Source organism: Pteronotus mesoamericanus, unplaced genomic scaffold (assembly GCF_021234165.1).
Source record: "Pteronotus mesoamericanus isolate MK-2021 breed Mesoamerican mustached bat unplaced genomic scaffold, CSHL_Meso_final contig_166, whole genome shotgun sequence".
In the NCBI taxonomy this organism is placed as follows: Eukaryota; Metazoa; Chordata; class Mammalia; order Chiroptera; family Mormoopidae; genus Pteronotus; species Pteronotus mesoamericanus.
This window is the reverse complement of record NW_026555066.1, coordinates 164,919-186,305: the sequence shown is the minus strand read 5'-3', so window position 1 is coordinate 186,305 and position 21,387 is coordinate 164,919. Positions and strand designations below refer to the sequence as shown.

Here is a 21,387-nt window from a genome sequence, read left to right as displayed (position 1 = left end):
ACATTTATTTTTCTTTCATTTACTCAACACTAATTTACTGTTCACCATGCCAAGCATTAAGGATGTATAAAGCCACATTGTCCCTGCCTGAAGAAATTCAATCTGACAGGGGAACACAAAATAAGCACTTAATCAGCATGTATACAAGTGTTGTAATATGTGCACAGCAGGTGTTCAAACTATATGCAGTAGGACCACAACTACTGAATAACAAAGGTGATCCTCAAATGCTGTAGATGCCTAATATATGGGCAAAGTACTGGTTTGATACTCACTTGAAGTAGTTGCGATAAACCTATGCTCAATGAACATGTACACAATAGGAGCAGATGTACACATGGTAGGTACTCAAAAGCATATGACGGGCTATACACAATAAATACTATCCTTGTACACAGATGTTTGCTAAGTCCACTGTAGGCTCACAAGTGTACAAGGTGTTTCATATGGGAGGGACTAATAGGTGATAGATAAATAAGCTGTTGCTAAACATCTAATAGTTTTTAAAATACATACACTACAAGCTACTTATTTTGTAGGAGTACATGCCATAAATGTGCACACAATAAAAGTGCATACAGAAGAGTTGAAAGTTGATTAAAATGCTGGTTCACAATGACTCTTTGGGGGTAAGAATGGAAGCCCCATCTTTGAGAGGCCTCCACACATAACCTTGGACGAAATAAATATTTTCTTCCTTTCATTGGGTCCCAGAATTCGAAAAATCCATAATCCCCGGGGAGTGAGCAGCCTCTAGCCTTCCTTCTTCCAAACCTCCAGAGCACAGGGTTTGGCTAGCAATTGCCGACCACGGAAAGACCCTGAGGGCGAGAATGTTGGGGCGGGGCTCCAGCCAGGGCTGAGGTCATCAGGGGAGGGGGAGGGTGCCAGTTTCGCCTAACGCCCACCAACCCGTGCTCCTCTTCCGGTCTCTCTTCATAACGCGCATGCGCACCACTGGCCTTTAAACGTGCACCGCTGGTCCATCCGGAAAAAGGATCCGGCATGTTAATTACAGTTTTGCCCCTCCGCCGCTGAAGGGAACTATTTGATCTCTGTCTGGGAGCTTCTTTTGAGTTCCAGCTTCCATAAAGGGAACCCACGCCTGCCGATTCTGCTCCGTCCTCACGGGGCGAAGGCTTCCTAGGGCTCGGCCTCACACAAAATATACGAGGCTCGGAGGGGGCAAACCGCGGAGGGATCCGGTTTGTTGTGGTGTGGGGAGGGGGGAGGACGCTGACAAACCAAGATGGCGGCGGCGGCGGCGATGAAGGCCGCGGCGGTTGGGAGGTAACTGTAGTAGTGAAAGCTGCAGGAGTTGGGAGGCAGCGGCAGAGTTTGGAAGGAACGGAGCAGGATTAAGAGGAGGCAGCAGTAGCGTCAGCCTGAGCCTCTCAGAGTGCGGCACTCAACACGCCCCCTTAGCCCTCGGCGGGCGGCGGCCGCCCCGCTTAGGGCCTAGTCCCCGAGCAGTGCCTCGGTTTCATACGGCGGCATCCGCCATGAGTCCTTAAGGGCTGTCCGAGCCCTCCAGTCCTAGGGTCCACCATGGAGCCGGGGTCTGACGACTTCCTACCGCCGCCGGAGTGCCCGGTGTTCGAACCTAGCTGGGCCGAGTTCCGAGACCCTCTTGGCTACATCGCGAAAATCAGGCCCATCGCCGAGAAGTCCGGCATTTGCAAGATCCGCCCACCCGCGGTAAGGCCGGGCGGTGAGGCCGGGAATGAGAAACTAGGGTGGCCGGCGGGGGAGTCTTGGGCGCGGGGCATCCCGAGATGTGGGGAAATGGGGTGCCTGGGGCCGTTGTGAGTGCGAGTGGGTCGGAGAAAGGATGCTGGGGCCAGGGGCCCTCGTGATGTGAGGCCCCCGAGTGACCTGGGCTCAGAAACCCACCCCCACTCCCACCTCGCCTTTGAGAATCATCCCTGGTAAGGGTCCAGGCAGGGATGCCTAGTGGGCCGGGGAGAGTTCGCAGATAGTGACACGCATGTCTCTTAGTTACCCCGGACCACTCAGGTCAAGGCTGCACTAAATAAGGCCTTTCTCCTGTCTACTGTCATCACTTCTCTTAAGGCAGGCGGTGTGTTGTAGTGGGCGACCAGCGCTCTCAGGGGAGACAGACCTGAGTTTAAAATCCCACTTCGCAGCTTCCAAGCTGTGTGACCTTGGACAAGTAACGTAATCTCTCCAAGCCTGTAAAATGAGTCCCCTGAGTAGTTATTTAAAAAATTCGATTAAACTAGGTAGCGTCTATGTGTAGTAGGCACTAGGTAAGTGGCAGTTATTGTGACTGTGAAGGTGTTTGATGTAGTCATTGGTTTGCTCCTGTGTGAGTTGACTCATTTACTCACACCCTGCCAAGCCAATCCATCTATGATGATATCCTAGCCCAGTAGGTCAGATAGAAAATCAGTCTTACAGAGAATGCTCTATCTGGCTCCCCTGAGATGGGTTCAGGGAATTGTCCCCTTCTTTTCTTTTTTAAAATTTTTATTGTGTTACAGTTGTCCCAATTCCCCGCCCCCCTTTGCCCTCCGCCCAGGCTCCCCACTCCCCGTGTCCCCTTCTTTTCCTACTTGAAGACACTATCTGGGCCTTTCCTGCACATCACCCCTCCCCAGACTTGTGACTTCTGTGGAGAGGCTTGGACCAGTTGGCTTGAGGGGTGGGGTATGTGTCCTCAAGAGGATTTCTACTCTGCCCTGTCCCAGGATGTAGGTGGTCCCAGAGGATAGGATATTCTTGGACTCTCAGAAACAGAATGGAACTATGGAAGCCTGCCTTCTTTGGAACAATTGATTCCCAGAGGTCAAGGACAAAGGGCATATCTTTGCTCCTAGGCCTGGCTTCAGGCCAGGAGAAGTTGCCCAAGGGCTAGGATAGGCTGACTTGGAGGAGAAATGATGATATGTGTGTTCAGTCACCACTTGGGATTCTAAGGGCAGGAATTGAGTTTGCCTGTAATAGGGTGTTTTTGAGTAGGTGTCTCTGGCTGAAACGGGTTGGGAAGCCTCGCTGCCACCTGAGGAGGGCACCACAGGCCTTCTTATTCAACTTGGTGCTTTCTGGTGCTCTGCCGCAGATCTAGGCTGGTTTCAAATGGATCCTCTGGGAGGTGTTGGGTAAGCTAATTTCTTCCTTGTTGGAGCCTGGCCACAGATCTCTGAGGTATCCTTGTCCATGGTGAGGGAGTGGCGGTGGGTAGAGAAAGGTCAGGAAGGCTAGCAGAAAGGAGATGCGGGAGTCCTGGGCAGCCTCAGAGGAGGCGGCATCTGACACAGGGAGTAGTTAGGGTGTGAATTTTCATTTTTCTCTCTTGGATTTATCCGGGCAGCCCGGCCTTGCGCAGATGTTGTTACTCTTCCTTGGGGGAGGGGGACCACAAAGGGAAAAGTGACATGTCCTTAGTGCGTATATGACACTTGGGGCACTGTCCTTTGTTATGCTTCTCTTTACCTCAACAGTGTCCTTCTCCAGTTCAGGAGATCTGGCTCTCTGGTTTTGTTCTGTTTTATCCCTCCTGTAGGGCTGCTCCTGGGCTGCCTTGGCAGCCAGGCCTTCTGTATGGAATTTGAAGCACTCACCCAAGTGGTGCTTGGGCCCAGGGTGGGAACTTCTGTACGGGTGGGTACTTGGAAATAAAAGTTTGCCTGAGGAAGGACGATTTCAGTTCTGAATTGATAGACAGGTAACTACTGCTCCTGGAGAAGATGGGTTGGAGGAGAGTGTTAGTACCCTGGAGTGGACCCAGGGTGCTTAAAGGGCCTTGCTTTTCGCATCAGGTAGCCAACCTTTTTAGCACCATCCCGATAGTACTGGCATACTGAGTGTTTAGCATATAGGAGTATGGGACTGAAGGTAGGATGAGGGAGCTCATAGGTCCCAGGAAGAGCCAGGCAGGGCGGTTTGCTGGACCTTCGCCAGCTATCTGTTGCACCCACAGCTCCTGCTCTAGGATTTCGGTTCTGCTATTTCCTGTCAGTTTGCTCGATGTTGTGCTTATTCTTATCTAGAACTTGATTCAGCAGAAAAGAAGGGTGCCAGGAGTTTGGGCACCCTTATTTTTGAGCACCTTTCTACCTGGGTTACCTGTGCTGAGGGAAATGCCCTACTAATGGGAGGCGAGAGGGCATGGAGAGTTTGTCTGGGCCTCAGCCGTAATGTTGTAGTCTTTTCTTTTCTTTTCTTTTCTTTTTTTTTTTTTTTTACCCCTGCTTCACTGAGCCCCAGGTGTTGCTACCTGCTTGGGGAGTAGAGGGAGTATGTGTGGAATGCAATGCAAGTGTGAGTGCTCTGGCTGCTTTTCTAAAAATGTGCATGCGGAAGAGGCCAACATCTTTTTCTTTTCTTTTACTGTCCCCCCCCCTCCCATATGTATGCATGTGTATATGACCACTGGTAGCCTGATGAAGTGCAAAAGCCTTGAACTAGCGGTCAGAAGACATGGGTTCTAGTCTTAGGTCTACCACTGACTCAGCATATGATTTTGGAGAAATCACATTTCTTTCCCATTTGTAAAATGAGGGCATGGGTCTAGGCTACTATAGATTGTTTTCACCACCCCAGCAGGAACCAGGGCTTTGGGGAGGAGAGGACTGTATGGGAGGGCATTGGGGAGCGGGTCTCCATAGCTACTCTTTGGGCAGGACACAACAAGCTCCAGCTTGGCAGGACAGAGTCTTCCTCACTTTTATTACCTTTCTCTGACTTCCCTCCTCCTCCCCAAAACCTCCCGTTCTCAGCCACCATAGTTGGACATCCCTGCAATTATACCTCCTGGTTACCCCTGGGGCTTTCTCCCCTGCTCTTCCTGTACCAGGCAGGTGATTGAGAGAGGACCCAAGGGGCCTACTAGGTCAGTGGTGCACGTTCTCATTCCTTGTTCCTTGCAGTGGGTGTCCCAGGCCCTTTAAACTGAGAGAACAGACATGAAGACCCAAACCTTTAAATCCTGCCAGAATCAGAGCTGATCTACCCTGCATGTGTATTGTGTGGTAGGGTCAGCCTTAGATGTCAAGTCTCTCTCTCTCTCTCTTCTTTTTTTTTTTTTTTTTAAATCTTTACCTGAGGATACATTTATTGATTTTAGAGGGGGGGAGAGAAACATCAGTATGAGAAACATTGATTGGTTGCCTCCCGTATGTGCCCTGACTGGGGACCGAACTTGCAACCCAAGTATGTGCCCTGATTGGGAATCGATCATATGACCTTTGAGTGTATGGGACGATGTTCCAACTGAGCCACACTGGCCAGGGTTAGATGTCAAGTCTTAACGATGGCACCTCTGAATAACATTTTCACTTGAAAAACCAATTTAATTTTCCATATTGGTCTTGTGATGAAGCCAGGAGAAGAGTTCATATTCCTGCGTTATAGATGTAAAAATACGTGCAGAAAGATAAAATCTTACAGCTAGTAAGTGGTGGAGCTAGAACACAAACCTAGGTCTTCTGACTCCAATCCTGTGTGCTTTCTGTACTTTAAGACTATGTGCCCTACAGCACATGCCTAGGGGATGAAGGGTTAATGTGGCTGTAGAGAAAGTTTCAGGTCAAATGTTTTGGGCCCCGTCTCTCTATTTCTTGAAATCCTAGCACACTGTACTGTTGGGAGGGACTTGGGAGAAGTTTCCCAGGGCCTGTCCATGGGGCCTTGAGTGTGGACTTGAGGAGCTGCTAAGGCCCTGTTGTGAGCTCTGTGTGTGGTGTAGTGGGTTGGGTGTTTGTCAGGATAAAAGGCCTGGGGTGGCTAAAGGTCTGGGAAGGTGTGAATAGGGTGTCGAGCTGCTTTTGGTGTCCTCTGGTCTTGCACTCTGCTGGAATAACCCAACTCCCTTTCCCCTTTGTACCCCCTCAGGACTGGCAGCCACCCTTTGCTGTAGAAGTGGACAACTTCAGATTTACTCCCCGAATCCAGAGGCTGAATGAACTAGAGGTAAGAAGACTAATAGCTGGTGATGGGGTTGGGAGAATGGATACCTGAGCTCTGACCCCTCTTCTCGTATCTTCTCTGGCTAAGGTACTTTACTGGCTAGGCCTTTATTCTGTCTTCTGCAAAATTGCGTGGAGGGCATGGAGGAAACTTTAGGGCTCTGAATATAACAAAGGACATGGACATTTAGCATTTCTGACCTGGTAGCCCAAAGACTGGGGGTATCCCTGTCTCATAAAGATTTGCCCCCTTTTTTTTTTTTTTTTTTTTTTTTTTTTTTTTAGAGAGGGGAAGGGAGGGGAAAAGAGAAACATCAATATGTGGTTATATCTCACACGCCCCCTACAGGGGACCTGGCCTGCAACGCAGGCATGCGCCCTGCATTGGGACTCGAACCGGCGACCTTTTGGTTTGCAGGCCAGCGCTCAATCCACTGAGCCACGCCAGCCAGGGCGAGAGTTGGTACTTCTGAAGATCCCTTGTCAACTAACCTATCCTAGCTGGCTCAACAAAAGGGATGTATGGGGCTGGCTGAGACCCTTTCTTGCTTCAGCAACTAAATGTGGCCTCATTATCCAATTCATCCACACAGCTCTGTGCTTCCTATCTTCTTTCCATGGTGCTTGATGAGCTGAATGGGTGGGAGCAACACAAAAACTTGTCTGTGTGGAGGCTGGAATAGTTACAAATTTGGGCAGGGGGCCAGGCAGGTAGACTTTTCCGTCTCCCTTTTGTTCTGTACAGGAAGTCCAGGTCCTTTGCATGGGTAGGTGGGGTTTTCCACCAAGGGCTTTAGACTGTCCCGGGGCAAATGAGAATGGGTGCCCTGAAGCTGTTCCAGGTAACATCCTGGAGCTTCCCATGGAACATGTAGGTTAGAAATACGCTACCACTCTACTCCCTTGTTATTGTGTGTCCACAAGCCTTACCAAATGTCCTGGGGGGATATTAGACTCAGCTGAATATCTATGACCTAAAAGGTTACTTGTCTCCTAGACCATAGTTCCTCAGTCCTGGCACTATTGACATTTTGGCCCAGATAATACTTTGTCATGGAAGGCTGTCCTGTGCATTTCAAGATGTTTATCAGCATCTCTGGCTCCTACCCATTGATGCTAGTAGTACCCTTTCCTAGTTATGGCAACCTAAAATATCTCCAGGCATTGCTATATGTCCCTGGGGGCAAAATTGCCTCTCATTGAGAACCACTGTGCGAGGGTCAGTCTAGGTGGTGTTTGGATCAGGGCAAAAATCATCTCCTGTAAGGAGTACAAGTTACTTAGAGAAATGGATCTGACCAGATCTGTAGGGTACAACTAGGGCAAGGTGTCATCTAATATGGGACAGTGGCAGGTTTTCTAGAAAGAGTACCGTCTAATGATGGGGAGGAGCAGGGATGAGGCCGGGGTTGGAAATCTAAGGGGTCGAGATGGAAGGAGTAGAGTTCCTGGCCCCTTAGGGGTTGTGACATCTAAGGATCCGTAGGTTCTTTCTTTCTGCAAATAGATCTTAGTTTTCCTCATCTATTAAATAGACTTGTCCCTGTTTCCCCTAATAGGGTCAGAGCAAAGCAGTAAAGAGTAGTGACTTACCTAGGTCTCCCTAGAATCATGCCCTCTGACCAGGGTGAGGTGGTCATAGACTTGGGTCACTGAGATTTCAGGGAAGCATGATACATGCTTTATTCCTAGGACCTTTGGCCCACACTGGGTCCTGGGTTGGCCAGGTGCCAGTGCTGCTTTAGTATACCATGTCTTAGTTCTTTAGGCCATTCTGTCTGTAGCATGCACTCTCACCCTTCATCTGCCATGGAGCAAGTTTTGTGGAGTATAAGAGGTGAATGTGCTCTTTCGGAGCCTTCATTCTCTCAAACATGCCTAGAGCTTAGATGAAATTCTGGAATTTCCAAAGGGCCTTCATTGTTCCTTTCATAAGCCCACCCTTCTGGGGTAGGTGGACTGGGCACTTATTTTCTTTCCCTTTTACAATTAGAAAATGAGGATCCAGAGCGTAAAACTGTTGTGCTCCAGGCAGTTCAACAAATCAGTAGCAGACAAAAAGCTGACACTTGTTACCTGACATTCAGATTGCTCTCTCTCTTGTTTAATTGAATAAATCTGACATGTAACATTGTATAAGTTCGTGTACCTATAGCATATTACTTTGATACACTTATACATTGTGATATGATTGCTGATGTAGCAGTATTTACCACGTTACATATTATAGTATTGTATCATTATATCATTATGTCATACTAACATTCGGATGCCTTGGTACCTGCTGTGTCACTAGAGGACACAGGTCCTCTGTGAAAGAGATGATTATACTCATCCAGCCCTGTCAGGGAGATTTAGAGAGAGTACATGTAAAACTTTGGCTGTTGTGACCCAACTCTTTCTGTTTTGGGACCTTGGGCTTATGCTATTGACTAGAAGGTGGCAGAGATGAGAGTGAGGTGGGCTAACCACTGCCTAGAGTTTGAGGTCCGGTTCATTGGGAGAGTCCCCGGGTAGTGGTCTGCTCTGTACCATTCTTCCACCCTTGAGATTAGACCAGAAGACCGGAATCCAGTGGAAGGGTCAGCCTCTTTGAACCATTTCTTTTCCAGGCCCAGACGAGAGTAAAACTGAACTACTTGGATCAGATTGCCAAATTCTGGGAAATCCAGGGCTCATCCTTAAAGATTCCCAATGTCGAACGGCGGATCTTGGACCTCTACAGCCTCAGCAAAGTAAGAACAGGTTTTTCTCAAACTCCTTCCCACCCCACACCTTAATATCCTTGGTGTTCTGGAGGTTCCCTTGGTTTGGATATTGGATCTCTAGGCTGCAATGGAAGGGGCACAGCCTGGTAGCACAGAAGCTGTCATCAGAACTTCTGGGCATCTCTTGCTGCAATCTGAGTCTTCGTGTTGGTGGTAGGAGGAGGGGTAGCCCCCCCGTGCAGTGAGGGGCTGGAGTTATCCTCATTGCCCTTCCTTCAGGCCTACTCCCTCATGTACATACACAGCACATCCACGTCCCTTCCTGCTTGTCCTTGCAGATCGTGGTGGAGGAAGGTGGCTATGAAGCCATCTGCAAGGACCGTCGGTGGGCCCGGGTGGCCCAGCGCCTCAACTACCCACCAGGCAAAAACATTGGCTCCCTGCTACGCTCCCACTATGAACGCATCGTTTACCCCTATGAGATGTACCAGTCTGGAGCCAACCTGGTGGTAAGGATGCCAGGCCGGGGTGGAAGGAGGCTTCCTCTCCCAGACACAGATTTTCACACTTGCTCTTAATGAATCTGGTTCAGTGGACTAAAGACCTGGGAGCTAGATTCCACTGTTTTCTAGCAGTGCTCATTCTCTTCCCACACTGCCCAGGGTCAGAGGTCCTGGAGTCATCGGCATGGCCAGCTGACTATCTGTTCTATGACAGCGTTTTAGCTGAGAGAGGGATTCAGAGGAGGGAGAGACCTTTTGGGCTGGAGAGGTCTGGGAAGAGATGGAGTCTGATTTAGTTGGGGAGATAGTTGTGGGGAGGTGGTTGAAAAGAGGAATGGCATAAACAGAGAAGCAAGAAGACGTCCCAAAGTGTATGCTGTTATCAGTGGTAAAGACCAGTTGAGCAGGGCCTATTGGTGTAGGTCAGCGAGGTGCAGCCACAGCTTTGGTTGCCACTGGGTATGGGTAGAGGGAAGTCCTTGCTCTTGGGGGCTAGGACCCCATGCCCTGACCTCTACCCTTTTTTTGTTCTCAGCAGTGCAACACACGTCCATTTGATAATGAGGAGAAGGACAAGGAATACAAACCCCACAGCATCCCCCTTCGACAGTCTGTGCAGCCTTCCAAGTTCAACAGCTATGGCCGGCGGGCCAAGAGACTGCAGCCTGATGTGAGTACTGCCCTTCTCCTAACTTAGGGCTTTAGGGTGGAGAGAGTCCTCTCCCTCCCTCTGGTCAAGGCTCTGTTACCTACTCCACTCTCCCTTCTCAGTTCTCTAGTTCTGAACAGTGGTGGGCCTCTCTGAATTCACTCTCGTTCTTCCCTGCACTCTCCGCTGAGCCTCTGAGCTGGGTCTTGATCTGCCCATGCAGTATCTTTTCTGTGTGTTCCCTTCTTGCCTGCCTTGTTCTTTTCCTGACTCACTCTGCTCATAGGGGCAGAACTCTTCTTTCTCTTCACGCCTATATCCTAGCTTCAGGCAGAAGCTTACATGCCAGGTATTCTAGGCACTGGCAATACAACAGAACAAGACACTGTCCCTGGACTCAACAAAGCATGCAATTTAGCAGATCATATTAGTCACTGCCATTTATTGGTAGTGACAAATACTTTTAGATTTCTTTATTTATATAATCGCCAAACCCCCTTGTAACTTTAAGGTAGGAGTTAATATTCTCAATTTTAGAGTTGGGAAAACTGGGATACTGTCTTAATTCATTTCTAAGAGAGGGCTGAGGTGGGAGTTCACTTACCCCCAGAACCCAAAAAGCAGCTCTGAATTCTTGCCCTGGCCCATCCCTGCTTCAGCCCCTGGCATAAGCTCAGGTGATATATACTCTAAGCTATTGTTCTTTTAGGATGGGTCAGTCTGCCCCAGGTGGCAGCCTTGATTCATTTCTTTCTTTCTTCCAGCCGGAACCCACGGAGGAAGACATTGAAAAGAATCCAGAGCTGAAGAAGCTACAGATCTATGGGGCAGGCCCCAAGATGATGGGCCTGGGCCTCATGGCCAAGGATAAGACCCTGCGGAAGAAAGGTGAGGCCTGAAAGGCTGGAGCAGCGTAAAGGATGGCCTTACCTGGGGAGAGGAGGCGGGGCCCTGATTGTTCCAGATCTGTACTTTAGAGCTGTTCTGTTCTCTCCCAGATAAGGAAGGGCCTGAGTGTCCCCCCACCGTAGTGGTGAAGGAGGAGTCAAGCGGGGACGTGAAGGTGGAATCAACCTCACCGAAGACCTTCCTGGACAGCAAGGAGGAACTGAGTCACAGCCCAGAGCCCTGCACCAAGATGACCATGAGGCTGCGGAGGAACCACAGCAATGCCCAGTTTGTAAGGACCCAGCCCTGACTGACTTCCTAATGCTTTGCTCCTTTTCCCTTCAACAAGCATTTCCCCAGCGTGGCACTGGACCAGGTTACACTAAGCAGAAAAGTGGGCCTGGTGTGCCCTGCCCTCAGGCCAGCTCACAATGAACAAAGAACAAGAAAGGGTGATCAAATACTGTCAACATGAAGTGCAGAAAGGGTCCAGAGGAGGCTCAAGGGTCCAAAGAAGGAGACTCCCTCTCTGCTGTTTCAGGATAAAGGCTAAGCTGCTCATTATTATGCCTGATGCAAACCCTGCTGACCTCTGACCTCATTCCCCAGCACTGCCCCCTTGGCTCCTCTGCTGTAGCCACACTGTAGTACTTGCAGGTGTGTTCGTTGTTACCTTGACACACCATCCTCTTTTCTTCCCCATCCTTCGACATGCTGTTTCTTCTGCCTGGAAGAGTTTCCCCATGCACTCCGCCTCGTTACAGTTTGCTTTCATGTTTCAGTTTCAAGTGTTACCTTTTCAGGGGAGCCCTTAAGACTCTTTCCTCCCTTATCTCCAGCTGATTTGAGTGCTTTCTTTTCTAGGGTCCCATAGTACCCGTTACGGGCCACTGTAGGTAGTTTCTACACTGCTTGTTAATTTCTATGAACCCATGTCTCTGTGTACTTATGCCTTCAGAGGGCAGATGCTATGATGACATTCATCGCTGCCCGGCAGAGTCCATTACTCTGTAGAACACATAAGTGTTCTGTAAGTATTTATTGAATGAATAAAAATGGGGGAGTCAAGATTGAATGATAGAGACTCTGCTTTCACAGTTCTACCAGTTTATTTGGGGAGACAGTGCGTGCATGCAGGTCAACTCCCGACCCAGCATGACTAGCCTACACAGGGCCGAGAATGACCCCCCGCTGGCAGGCACTGTGGGTTCCTGATGGAAAGCTCTGTGGACCTGGGTCCTTACTGGAGGAGTCTGCTGTGTGAAGGCTGGACAGGCCTTTGGTGGATAACTGTTGCCTCCCTCCCCTGGCAGATTGAGTCATATGTATGTCGGATGTGTTCCCGAGGGGATGAGGATGACAAACTCCTGCTGTGTGATGGCTGTGATGACAACTACCATATCTTTTGCCTGCTGCCTCCTCTGCCTGAGATTCCCAAGGGTGTCTGGCGGTGCCCAAAGTGTGTCATGGCGGTAAGGCCTTCCCTAACCGCAGTCTGTGTCTGCCTTATAGGGTATCCTTGCCCTCTTTCATCTGGCTTTACTGAGAGCAGCCTTCTAGCTCAGCCACAGTTGTATGTTTTGGGCCGCTGGGATGGGGCTAGTCTAGGCAGAGCTTCGGGAAAAGGAGGAGGGGGAAACTCAGCCTTTGCTTGTGTCCTCTGGGACCTCCCAGACCGCCTGGGGCGGTGAGAGTCCTGATTAGACAGACTGTATGGAATGAAATGCTGGAGAGGATGTTTGAAACTCGAAAGTATAGAAGTTCTGAGGAGAGGAAAATGACTAAGGGTAGGTGTCAGGATTGAGATTTGGAGGACAGGAATATGAAGAAAAAATTGTTCTTTTGATTTCCAAGTTTTTTATTCTTTGTTTTTTTAGAAAGCTTGGAAAATAGACAAATTACCTATCATCTCACCACCTAGAGACAACCATTGTTAATAGTCTGGTATATTTTCTTCTCATCTTTTTGTTGTTGCATATATATATATCTTTAACAAATTTGGGATCTTACTGCATATTTTCATTTGTTACTTTATAATCATTTTTCTATATTATTAAATTTATTCATGGGTATGGTTTGCTTTTCTTATAGGGGGTCCATCATATGGGTATAATATTTATTTGCTTTCCTTCTGTTGTGATGATTAAATTGGTTTGCAGTGATGCAGACTCTCACTAGAAAAGGTAGGCAGAAGTTCTAGACTGGAGAAGGGAAGGACTGCAGAAGCAAGGGTATATGGGGAGAATGTACCTAGTGCAAGAGGGGCAGTAAGGAGAGCAGCTAAAGCAGCAGTGAGGGCTAAGAGGCCTGGAAAGTCTGCCAGGTCTGTTTCATGAGCTTCCAACCTTCATCCAAATTCTCAGTGCGCATCTGTATTTCTCTCTGGGTTTCTGGAGAGCAAATGTTGATAGTCTCTTGAGCCTTATCTTAAGGACGCAACTGGGGTTGTAGAGACCAGGTGTGCATGTTCACACACATGCACACACACAGATGAGGGAAGAGAGCAGGGCAGTGCATAATGAATGGGCTTGGTAGTGGTGGAGATTCCTTTGGGGAGGAGTTTGAATACCAACAGTATTATACACAGCAAAGACTCTCAGCTCTGCTTGGCTCTGTAAGTGGCTCTGGGCCAGTGGACCGATTAGCATTTATTTTCAGACATGAGAAGAGTGTGTGTCTGACTCTGGGGTACATAACGGCTGTCATCTAAAACCATGAATGTAGGTGCAAAGTGAGATCGACCCACATCCAGTCTTCTGAGACAGTCTAAAGAGCAGGAACAGTGTAGGGTTTGGCACTATAAAAGCTAGTGCGTTTGTTTCCCATCCGCCCAGATACCACAGTATTTACTGCCGATTACCCAGGCCTGTAGTTTCAGTCTGGGCATGAAAAAGCTTTCCTAAGAACCCTGTATAAACTCATATTTTACCTCAAGAGAAAAAATGGTGGCAGAAGAGCATGGGATAGTATATTTAAATCAGAGCCCGTGGTTTAGATAGTCAAGTCCTAAAGCAAGAGAAAAGCAAATGCATGGTAGCAGGCATGTGGGAAATGAAAAGATGAATTAAGCTGAAGTGCTAGAAGAAAAGGTGGAGCTATTAAATGAGGCCTGCCTCAGGGCCCTTGAGTGCGGACCTAGGGCTATTTTCCTTCCCTGCTCCTACCCATATTCCAGCTCTGCTTTTGAGGCTTCTCCACCTCTTTGCCTCTGCCTTGGTGACATGTTCTCCTTTGGGTTTCAGGAGTGTAAGCGCCCCCCCGAAGCCTTTGGCTTTGAGCAGGCTACCCGGGAATACACTCTGCAGAGCTTTGGCGAGATGGCTGACTCCTTTAAAGCCGATTACTTCAACATGCCCGTGCACGTAGGTGATGGAGGGCTGGGGTAGTGTCAGGGCTAGGGTCGTAGGTGTCGGTGTCTGATGATCTTAGCTCTCCTGGGTCATTGGGGCTAGGATATGGTGGGCCACAGTCATTTGCTACCCCTGTTCCCCAGATGGTGCCCACAGAACTTGTGGAGAAGGAGTTCTGGCGGCTGGTGAATAGCATTGAGGAAGATGTGACGGTTGAGTATGGGGCTGACATCCATTCCAAAGAATTTGGCAGCGGTTTCCCTGTGAGCGACAGTAAGCGGCACCTAACCCCCGAGGAGGAGGTGAGTGAATGCTCGATTGTTACATGTCAGCTCTCTGAGCCTAGGCAAGTCATTTAGTGTCTGAAAGACTCAGTGGCTCTGTTGGGTGCAGATAATTATGCCTACCTTTTGTGGTTGCTGTGGGGTTTAGGTGAGATGGTACGTGGTAAAGAACACAACCTAGTACTGGCATGGCATCTCCAGTCATGAGGTTGGCTATTTTCTTGTCTGTAGAATGGGGATAGGATCTGCCTTACAAATTTGTTACCAGAATTAAATGAGAAGGTGTGTGAAATGCCTAGCAGGGTACCCGGCTCATTCATAAGAAGCTCAGGGGCCGAGATTGTGAGTGCAGGACAAAACGAGAGCCCAGGCCTGCCTGAAAGGAAGGGTACATTTTGGTTCAAAGCAGGGCCTTTTAACTCGCAGGTATTCTGGTGGGTGGGCATATCTGTCAACCTCCCTGAAATTGAATTGAATTGAAATTTTGTGCATATGCGTTTTGTGGGAGGAAGAATACTTAGATGTTTCAGAAAGGCCTGTGGCCTCAAAAGTAAGATTCTGTGGGATAAAGATCTCAGGTCCTTATCAAAACCCTCATCCCCTTTCCACAAATCATTGACCTAACAGGAATATGCTACCAGTGGTTGGAACCTGAATGTGATGCCGGTGTTGGAGCAGTCTGTACTGTGCCACATCAATGCAGATATCTCCGGCATGAAGGTGCCCTGGCTCTATGTAGGCATGGTCTTCTCAGCCTTTTGCTGGCATATTGAAGATCACTGGAGTTACTCCATCAACTACCTCCACTGGTGAGTGGGACCCTGGGGAGCCAGGAAAGCAGGGTGGACTCCCTCAGGACCACAGGTATGACCACTCTGTATGTCCCCTTTTCCCTTGGACAGGGGTGAACCGAAGACTTGGTACGGGGTGCCCTCGCTTGCAGCAGAACATTTGGAGGAGGTGATGAAGAAGCTGACACCTGAGCTCTTTGACAGCCAGCCTGACCTCCTGCACCAACTTGTCACCCTCATGAATCCCAATACCCTCATGTCCCATGGTGTGCCGGTGAGTGCGCAGGAAACAGGGACAAAGGGTAGGAATGATGTTAGTGCTGTCCTTTGTAGTGGTGGTGGTGGTCCTTTTCTGGAATCTATCCCTCCCCCTTTCTCATTCCTGTTGATCTTAATTGGTTTATCAATTTGACAACTCTCACAGATACCCAAAATAATAGTGGTTAGATATACAGTGTCATGGTGAGCCATCTGGGTGATGTGTTTGCGGGCAACACCTTAGGAATGGCTTCTTACGACATTTACATTTCAGCCAGTGGAAGAGGGAAATGGGGGAAGGACAGGGCAAGACAAGTCTCCTTATTTTTAAGGGCAGACATCATTTCCATTCATTTCCTGTTAGTCACAACTTACTCACATGGCCACATTTAGCTTTAGGGAAGATTGGGAAATGTCATTTTTGTTCTGGATGGTTATGTACCAGCTACAAATTGGAGGTCATGTTATGAAAGAAGGTGAGAGAATATCGGGATAACTAGCAGTTGCTGCCATACATCCCATACTATAACCCTTGGAGCAGTGGGTAGGTCTTTTTACTTAACAGGTCACAATTTGGTGGTAATTATTTTGCAATATATAAGTCTATTAAATCAATATGTTGTATACCTTAAACTTACACGATGTTTTATATCTCAGTAAAGCCAGGGGGGAGGAAAAAGTAACCTTAAAAAAAGTGCTAATATCTTTCAACATTAAAAAAAAGTTGAATCTAAAGTCCTGGCTTATACTGTCCTCCTCTGTGGATCTTTCTCGCTGTATAAAACGTTTCTCTGGGTGTACAGCCTGGCTTACTTTTAAGAGATTTTTATGTTCCTGGGAATTTCCAGCATTGATTAGCACCAGCTGGTTTTCTGCGGTGGATCTTAAAACAGCCCAATCAGCAGTCCTGTAGGGACAGGGATTAGTATATTCACCACCTCTGCTTTGAGTCTTACTCCGTACTCCTCCCCACTCCCTTCCACCACCCCCACCCTTACCTGTCCTGCGACTTAGTCTTATGCAGGGGCTATGGTAGGCAGTCAGTATATATTGAACTGATGTCTCCTTGAGATCCCTGGACATCTGTACAGTAAGGCTTTGGACTGGGTCAGTGGTTCTCATCTGAATTTTTTCTTGCCTTAACCTTGTTTTGATATACTACATACTCTTTGAGTAATACTTTTTATTACACATTTTAGTGATATTTAACCAGGGATTGAGATATCTAGGGAGTTAGAGGAAACATTTTACAACAGTTTGGGCAGCCTTGTTCCACTTAGAGGTGGAGTATCCTTTTCCATCTCCACCTCACTCCATTTAGGAATTACTGAAGTTGAGGTGTCGAGATGATCAAGGGCCCTTCCAGTCCTCTTCTCAACCAGACATTGGGTCTGACCTTTCCTCAAACCTTGCCTACAATGTCAAGAAAAATTACAAGAGTAAAGGAGGGTTCTCCTTAAGGATTCAGACAGCTAAGATGCATATATATATATGTAGCTGTTTAACCTTTACCTCTTTTTAGAAAACTTTATCACAGACTTTTAAACATGTCCTCTTTGCTTCCACAGCATTTCTCTTGCTCATGGCAGTATCCCTCAATCCAAGACATCTGTGATTTTCATATTCTCGTGTTGGCAGGCTGCAGTTTAGCCAGTTGGAGCTCCCCCAGAGCTATCTTTAGCCTGGCCCCACCTTCCTCTTTGGTGAGAGAAGGCCATTTCTTTTTATAGATATATAGTATAAGTATTAATTTCATTATAAAAGAAACATGCCCCCTTCCCAAAAAATGGAAATAGAAAGGTCTTTATTTCCTTCACATTTTATGTTTCCACGTGTTGTTTTTCTGTGTAAATTTTGACATAGCAATAACGAGTGTGTGGTCTAGAATGGCACTGTCCAATTTGGTAGCCACTAGCCACATGTGGCTACTGAGCACTTGAAGCATGGCTAGTCCTAACTGAAATGCTAAAAGTTAAAGCGCATGTTGGGTTTCAAGACTTAGTACAAAACAATATAAAATATCTCACTCATATTTTTGTGTACCAATTACACGTTGAAGTGATATTATTATGGCTATATTAAGTTAAATAAAATATATTGAAATTAATTGCACCTGTTCTTTTAAATGTGGCTACTAGAGAATTTTAAAGAGCCTATGTGACTGGCATTGTATTGGACAGTGCTGGTTTAGAATGATTTTTGCTTTCTTAATATGAACTATTTATAAGCACCTTTTAAAAAATACCAAGTCAACCCAGGCTGGTGTGGCTCAGTGGATTGAGCGCTGGCCTGCAAACCAAAGGGTTGCCAGTTCAATTCCCAGTCAGGGCACATGCCTGGGTTGGCAGCCAGGTCCCCAGTAGGGGGCACTTAAGAGGCAACCACCCGTTGATGTTTCTCTTCCTCTCTTCCTTCCCCCTCTCTAAAAATAAATAGATAAAATCTTTTTTAAAAAATACCGTCTTTTTAAATAACAGCTTTATTGCAGTATAATTTACATACCATAAAATTCATGCATTTTAAGGGTACAGTTCAGCAAATTTACAGTTGTGCTTTCACAATCCAGTTTTAGAACATCTCCATAACCCCAAAAAGTTACTTCATGCCCTTTTGCAGTCACTTTTCTTTCCAACCCCCTAGTCCCAGACAACCACTAATCTGCCTTCTGTCTGTTCAAATGTCTTTTGTAGACAGTTCATATAAATGGAATAATATGTGGTCTTTTGTGTCTGGGCTCTTTCACTTACCTTACAGTTATTGAAGTTCATCCATGTTATGTCCTACATCGGAATTTCATTCCTTTTTATAATGGAATAATTTTCTATTGTATGGGTATACCAGATTTTGTTTATCCAGTCACCAGTTGATAGACATTTGGGTCATTTTTTAACAGTTGCAGAAAGTGAAGAGAGCTTTTTAAAATAACTGCATAGGAAGTAGTAAAGTGACATTGCCAAATGAGGGAAGGGGTAGGTTGAGATAAAGAATCAGGAATGTTAGGTTCTGTTTCTGGCTCTTCTACTTGAGGCTTCTCTGGGACTCAGTTTTCACGTCTGTAAAATTAAGACTGGAACTAGATCATTCAACAAATATTGCTAGAACTCCCTCTGTGTGCAAGGCCTCTGGTCATCACCCTGAAGGTAAATAAACCAGTCCCTGCCTGTGGGTATGCAGAGGGCTGGAGGACAGAGGTGAGTAAACAAGTAGAATAAAATGCTAGAGGTGCTTCAAAAGAGCAGGCTGAGTCCTTAGGAAGAAGCGGAGCGGGGGGTGGGGGAGGTATATGAGGTGGTCAAGAAAGCATTTGTGGAAATGACTCTGGAAGGAAGAGCAGGAGTTAGTGTGTCTGTCAGTCACTTTATATGTGGCCATGGGGATTCAAGTGACAGCTTCTTAGTAGGGTCTGATTTGCATTTTGGAAAATAATTCTAGTAGTTGGTAATGGGGCCCAGAGCAATAATACAGGCAAGAAATGCTAATGTTGTCTCTAAATAAGGATATATTTGAGAAGAAAATATATTGGAGGCGGACGTTGATGCATGACCCAAATAAATGTTTAGATGCTTTCACAAATGGGAAGATTCAGTATTGTTAGGATGTTAATTCTCTCCACATTAATCTAGAACCCTAGCAGAGGAATCATTGGATTGAAGATATAAAGGTCTTAGGTTCTTGATGGGTATTAGCAGCTTTGTCTTTAGAGAGTACAGGTTATTGGTCCCCTTATTGACACTGTACCTACTTCACTTTGTCTTTATCACATTGATTATTCATCTTAGAAAACTTTATGAGACTTCTTGGTAAAGATGATGAATTAAACACACATGGATACCTCCATTCTATACTGAAACTCCACTAAAATGGCACAAAAGGTTTTTTCTTTTTAAGGTAAAAGAATAAAAATGGATAAATGAGAGAAGACAATGATAAACAAAATACTCGAAACTAGAAAACAGATTAAGAAAACTCAGTCTTAAACGGGTACTGGTACATCTGCGAACCCACTTGATCTATACCTCAGAATCCCCCAAAGGTTTAGTAGTTGGTGGCACCAGGCATTATGGGGATAAAGAAGAATGAGGTGAAAATAAGGATTGGTTCATTCTATATAAGAAGCTGTGAGATACCCTCCCATGCTGGGCAGCTGGAAAGGTGACCCTTCCTCACTCAAGCAAAAGCCTGGAAATTTACTTTTGAAGAGGTTAAAATCGATCTCTGGATTGAGGTCTTCTAGGTACAGTTGAGGGTGGAGGTACAGTGGAAAATAGTAGGATTTGTTATTGTGTACATATTAGATGCTGAGGTTCCCAACTATTTTCCTGCCCTTGGCTCTCAGAACACTGACAATCAGACCTTTTTCCTTCAGGCAAAAAATGGGAGAGTTTGGGGAATCTGGCCCAAAAGGAAAGACCTGCAGTTTCCCAAACTACATGTCTCCATCAGATCACGCTACTGTGAAGCTCTCAGTTGACAAACTTCACCTATATATTCAGAGTTTCTATTCCTCTTTTTTGTTTCTTACTCTTCAATATAAGTAGCCACAAATTAACATACAACCAAGGAAACTTGTAGAAAATAGAACCAAACAGGAAGAAAAGCAACTTGGAGAAACGGAGCATAGGCAGAGAGAAGTGAACTTTAAAAAGGAAAGGAAAAGAAGCCTCGTTAATGTCTTCAGAGATGAACGTGTATTGCAAACATGAAATAAGAACAAATACTGTTTTCAAAGAGCATACAGAGAACAAAAAAGAGTTCTTGGAAATTAAAATCATGCTAGCATAACTAAAAGAAATTTTTTTAAAAAGGTTATAAGATGAATAGTTAAGTAAATCTCCCAGGAAAAAAAAAATAGAATAAAAAGATGAAGATGGAAAAATGCAAAGAAAGCCAGAATTTGTTTAGGAGGTTTAATGTTCAAATAGGAGTTCTGAAAACAAAATAGATAAAAACTGAAAGGATCAAATCATTAATGAAATCATTCAAGAAAATTTCCCTGAATCGAAAGACTGAGTTTCTAGAATCAAAGGGCCTACCCAGTACATGAATGAAGATAAATTCACACCAAGGTATGTTTGGTGGATTTTCATATCAAACACTGGGACCAGAGAAATCTACAAGTTTCCTGAGAGAGAAAACAGGTTTAATTCCAAGTATTAGAAATCAGAATAGTGTCAGACTTTTCAAAAGCAACACTGGAATCTAGAAGATTAGAGCCATGCTTTTAAAATGATTTTCAACTTAGAATTCTATATGCAATTTAAGCCCCCCCACCCCCCCCAAAAAACCGCTCTCCGTTATTTCTCAGGAAGCTAAAGGAGAATGTGCTCAAGCACAGCAAAGGAATAAACCAAGCAAGGAAAACATGGGATCTGGGAACACAGGTGATCCTTCATGGGAGAGTGATGATCCAGGGAGGACAGCGGGGCCAGATTGGAACAGATAATAAGGCTGTATGAGAGACTTGTTAAAGAAAGGTGAAAACTGGTAGTAGAGTTGGACACTTGTCCAAAAGGTGGGGATTAGCCCTGGCTGGTGTGGCTCAGTGGATTGAGTGCCGACCTGCGAACCAAAGGGCTGCCAGTTTTGAGTCCCAGTCAGGGCCCATGCCTGGATTGCAGGCCAGGTCCTGGGTAGGGGGCACTCAAGAGGCAACCACACACTGATGTTTCTCTCCCTCTCTTCTTCCTTTCCCCTCTCTCTAAAAATAAATAAAATCTTTTTTTTTTAAGTGGGGATTAAATTACTAATACATGCGTAGAAAATTAAGCATGTTGAAAGGTAGGCTCTTTTTCATATAGAGACAAGTTATTTATTCAGTGTTAAGGTAAATGCCAAAATAGAAGAGGTGAAAGTGATTGGCTCTGGGGAGTGGAGAATGGCAGGGCCCACTGACTTTATAACAAACCTTGCAGAACGATTTGGCTCTCCAAGCTGTAGATATGACTAATAAAAATCATTATTAATGAATAAAACTATTCATTAGTTTTGAATAATGAACCTTGACTAGTTTACTGAAAGGTGATGTT

The 21,387-nt window shown here is 46.3% G+C and overlaps 1 protein-coding gene across 5 annotated transcripts in view; it reads left to right on the top strand.

The window, feature by feature from the left end:
- The first annotated feature begins 1,203 nt into the window (after positions 1 to 1,203).
- The window catches only part of KDM5C (lysine demethylase 5C), a 32,508-nt gene continuing 12,324 nt past the window's right edge, over positions 1,204 to 21,387 (top strand). For 2 of the 5 annotated variants that reach the window (XM_054565710.1, XM_054565708.1), the window contains exons 1-12: positions 1,204 to 1,698; positions 5,857 to 5,934; positions 8,543 to 8,665; positions 8,977 to 9,147; positions 9,680 to 9,811; positions 10,555 to 10,678; positions 10,789 to 10,970; positions 11,992 to 12,150; positions 13,921 to 14,040; positions 14,172 to 14,330; positions 14,940 to 15,121; positions 15,215 to 15,377. In XM_054565710.1, the coding sequence (XP_054421685.1) occupies positions 1,549 to 1,698; positions 5,857 to 5,934; positions 8,543 to 8,665; positions 8,977 to 9,147; positions 9,680 to 9,811; positions 10,555 to 10,678; positions 10,789 to 10,970; positions 11,992 to 12,150; positions 13,921 to 14,040; positions 14,172 to 14,330; positions 14,940 to 15,121; positions 15,215 to 15,377 (1,743 nt within the window). In that variant the 5' untranslated portion in view covers positions 1,204 to 1,548. Of the gene's footprint in view, positions 1,699 to 5,856; positions 5,935 to 8,542; positions 8,666 to 8,976; positions 9,148 to 9,676; positions 9,812 to 10,554; positions 10,679 to 10,788; positions 10,971 to 11,991; positions 12,151 to 13,920; positions 14,041 to 14,171; positions 14,331 to 14,939; positions 15,122 to 15,214; positions 15,378 to 21,387 lie in introns of all 5 variants that reach the window. The other 3 variants (XM_054565709.1, XM_054565707.1, XM_054565711.1) reach the window with 2 other exon arrangements.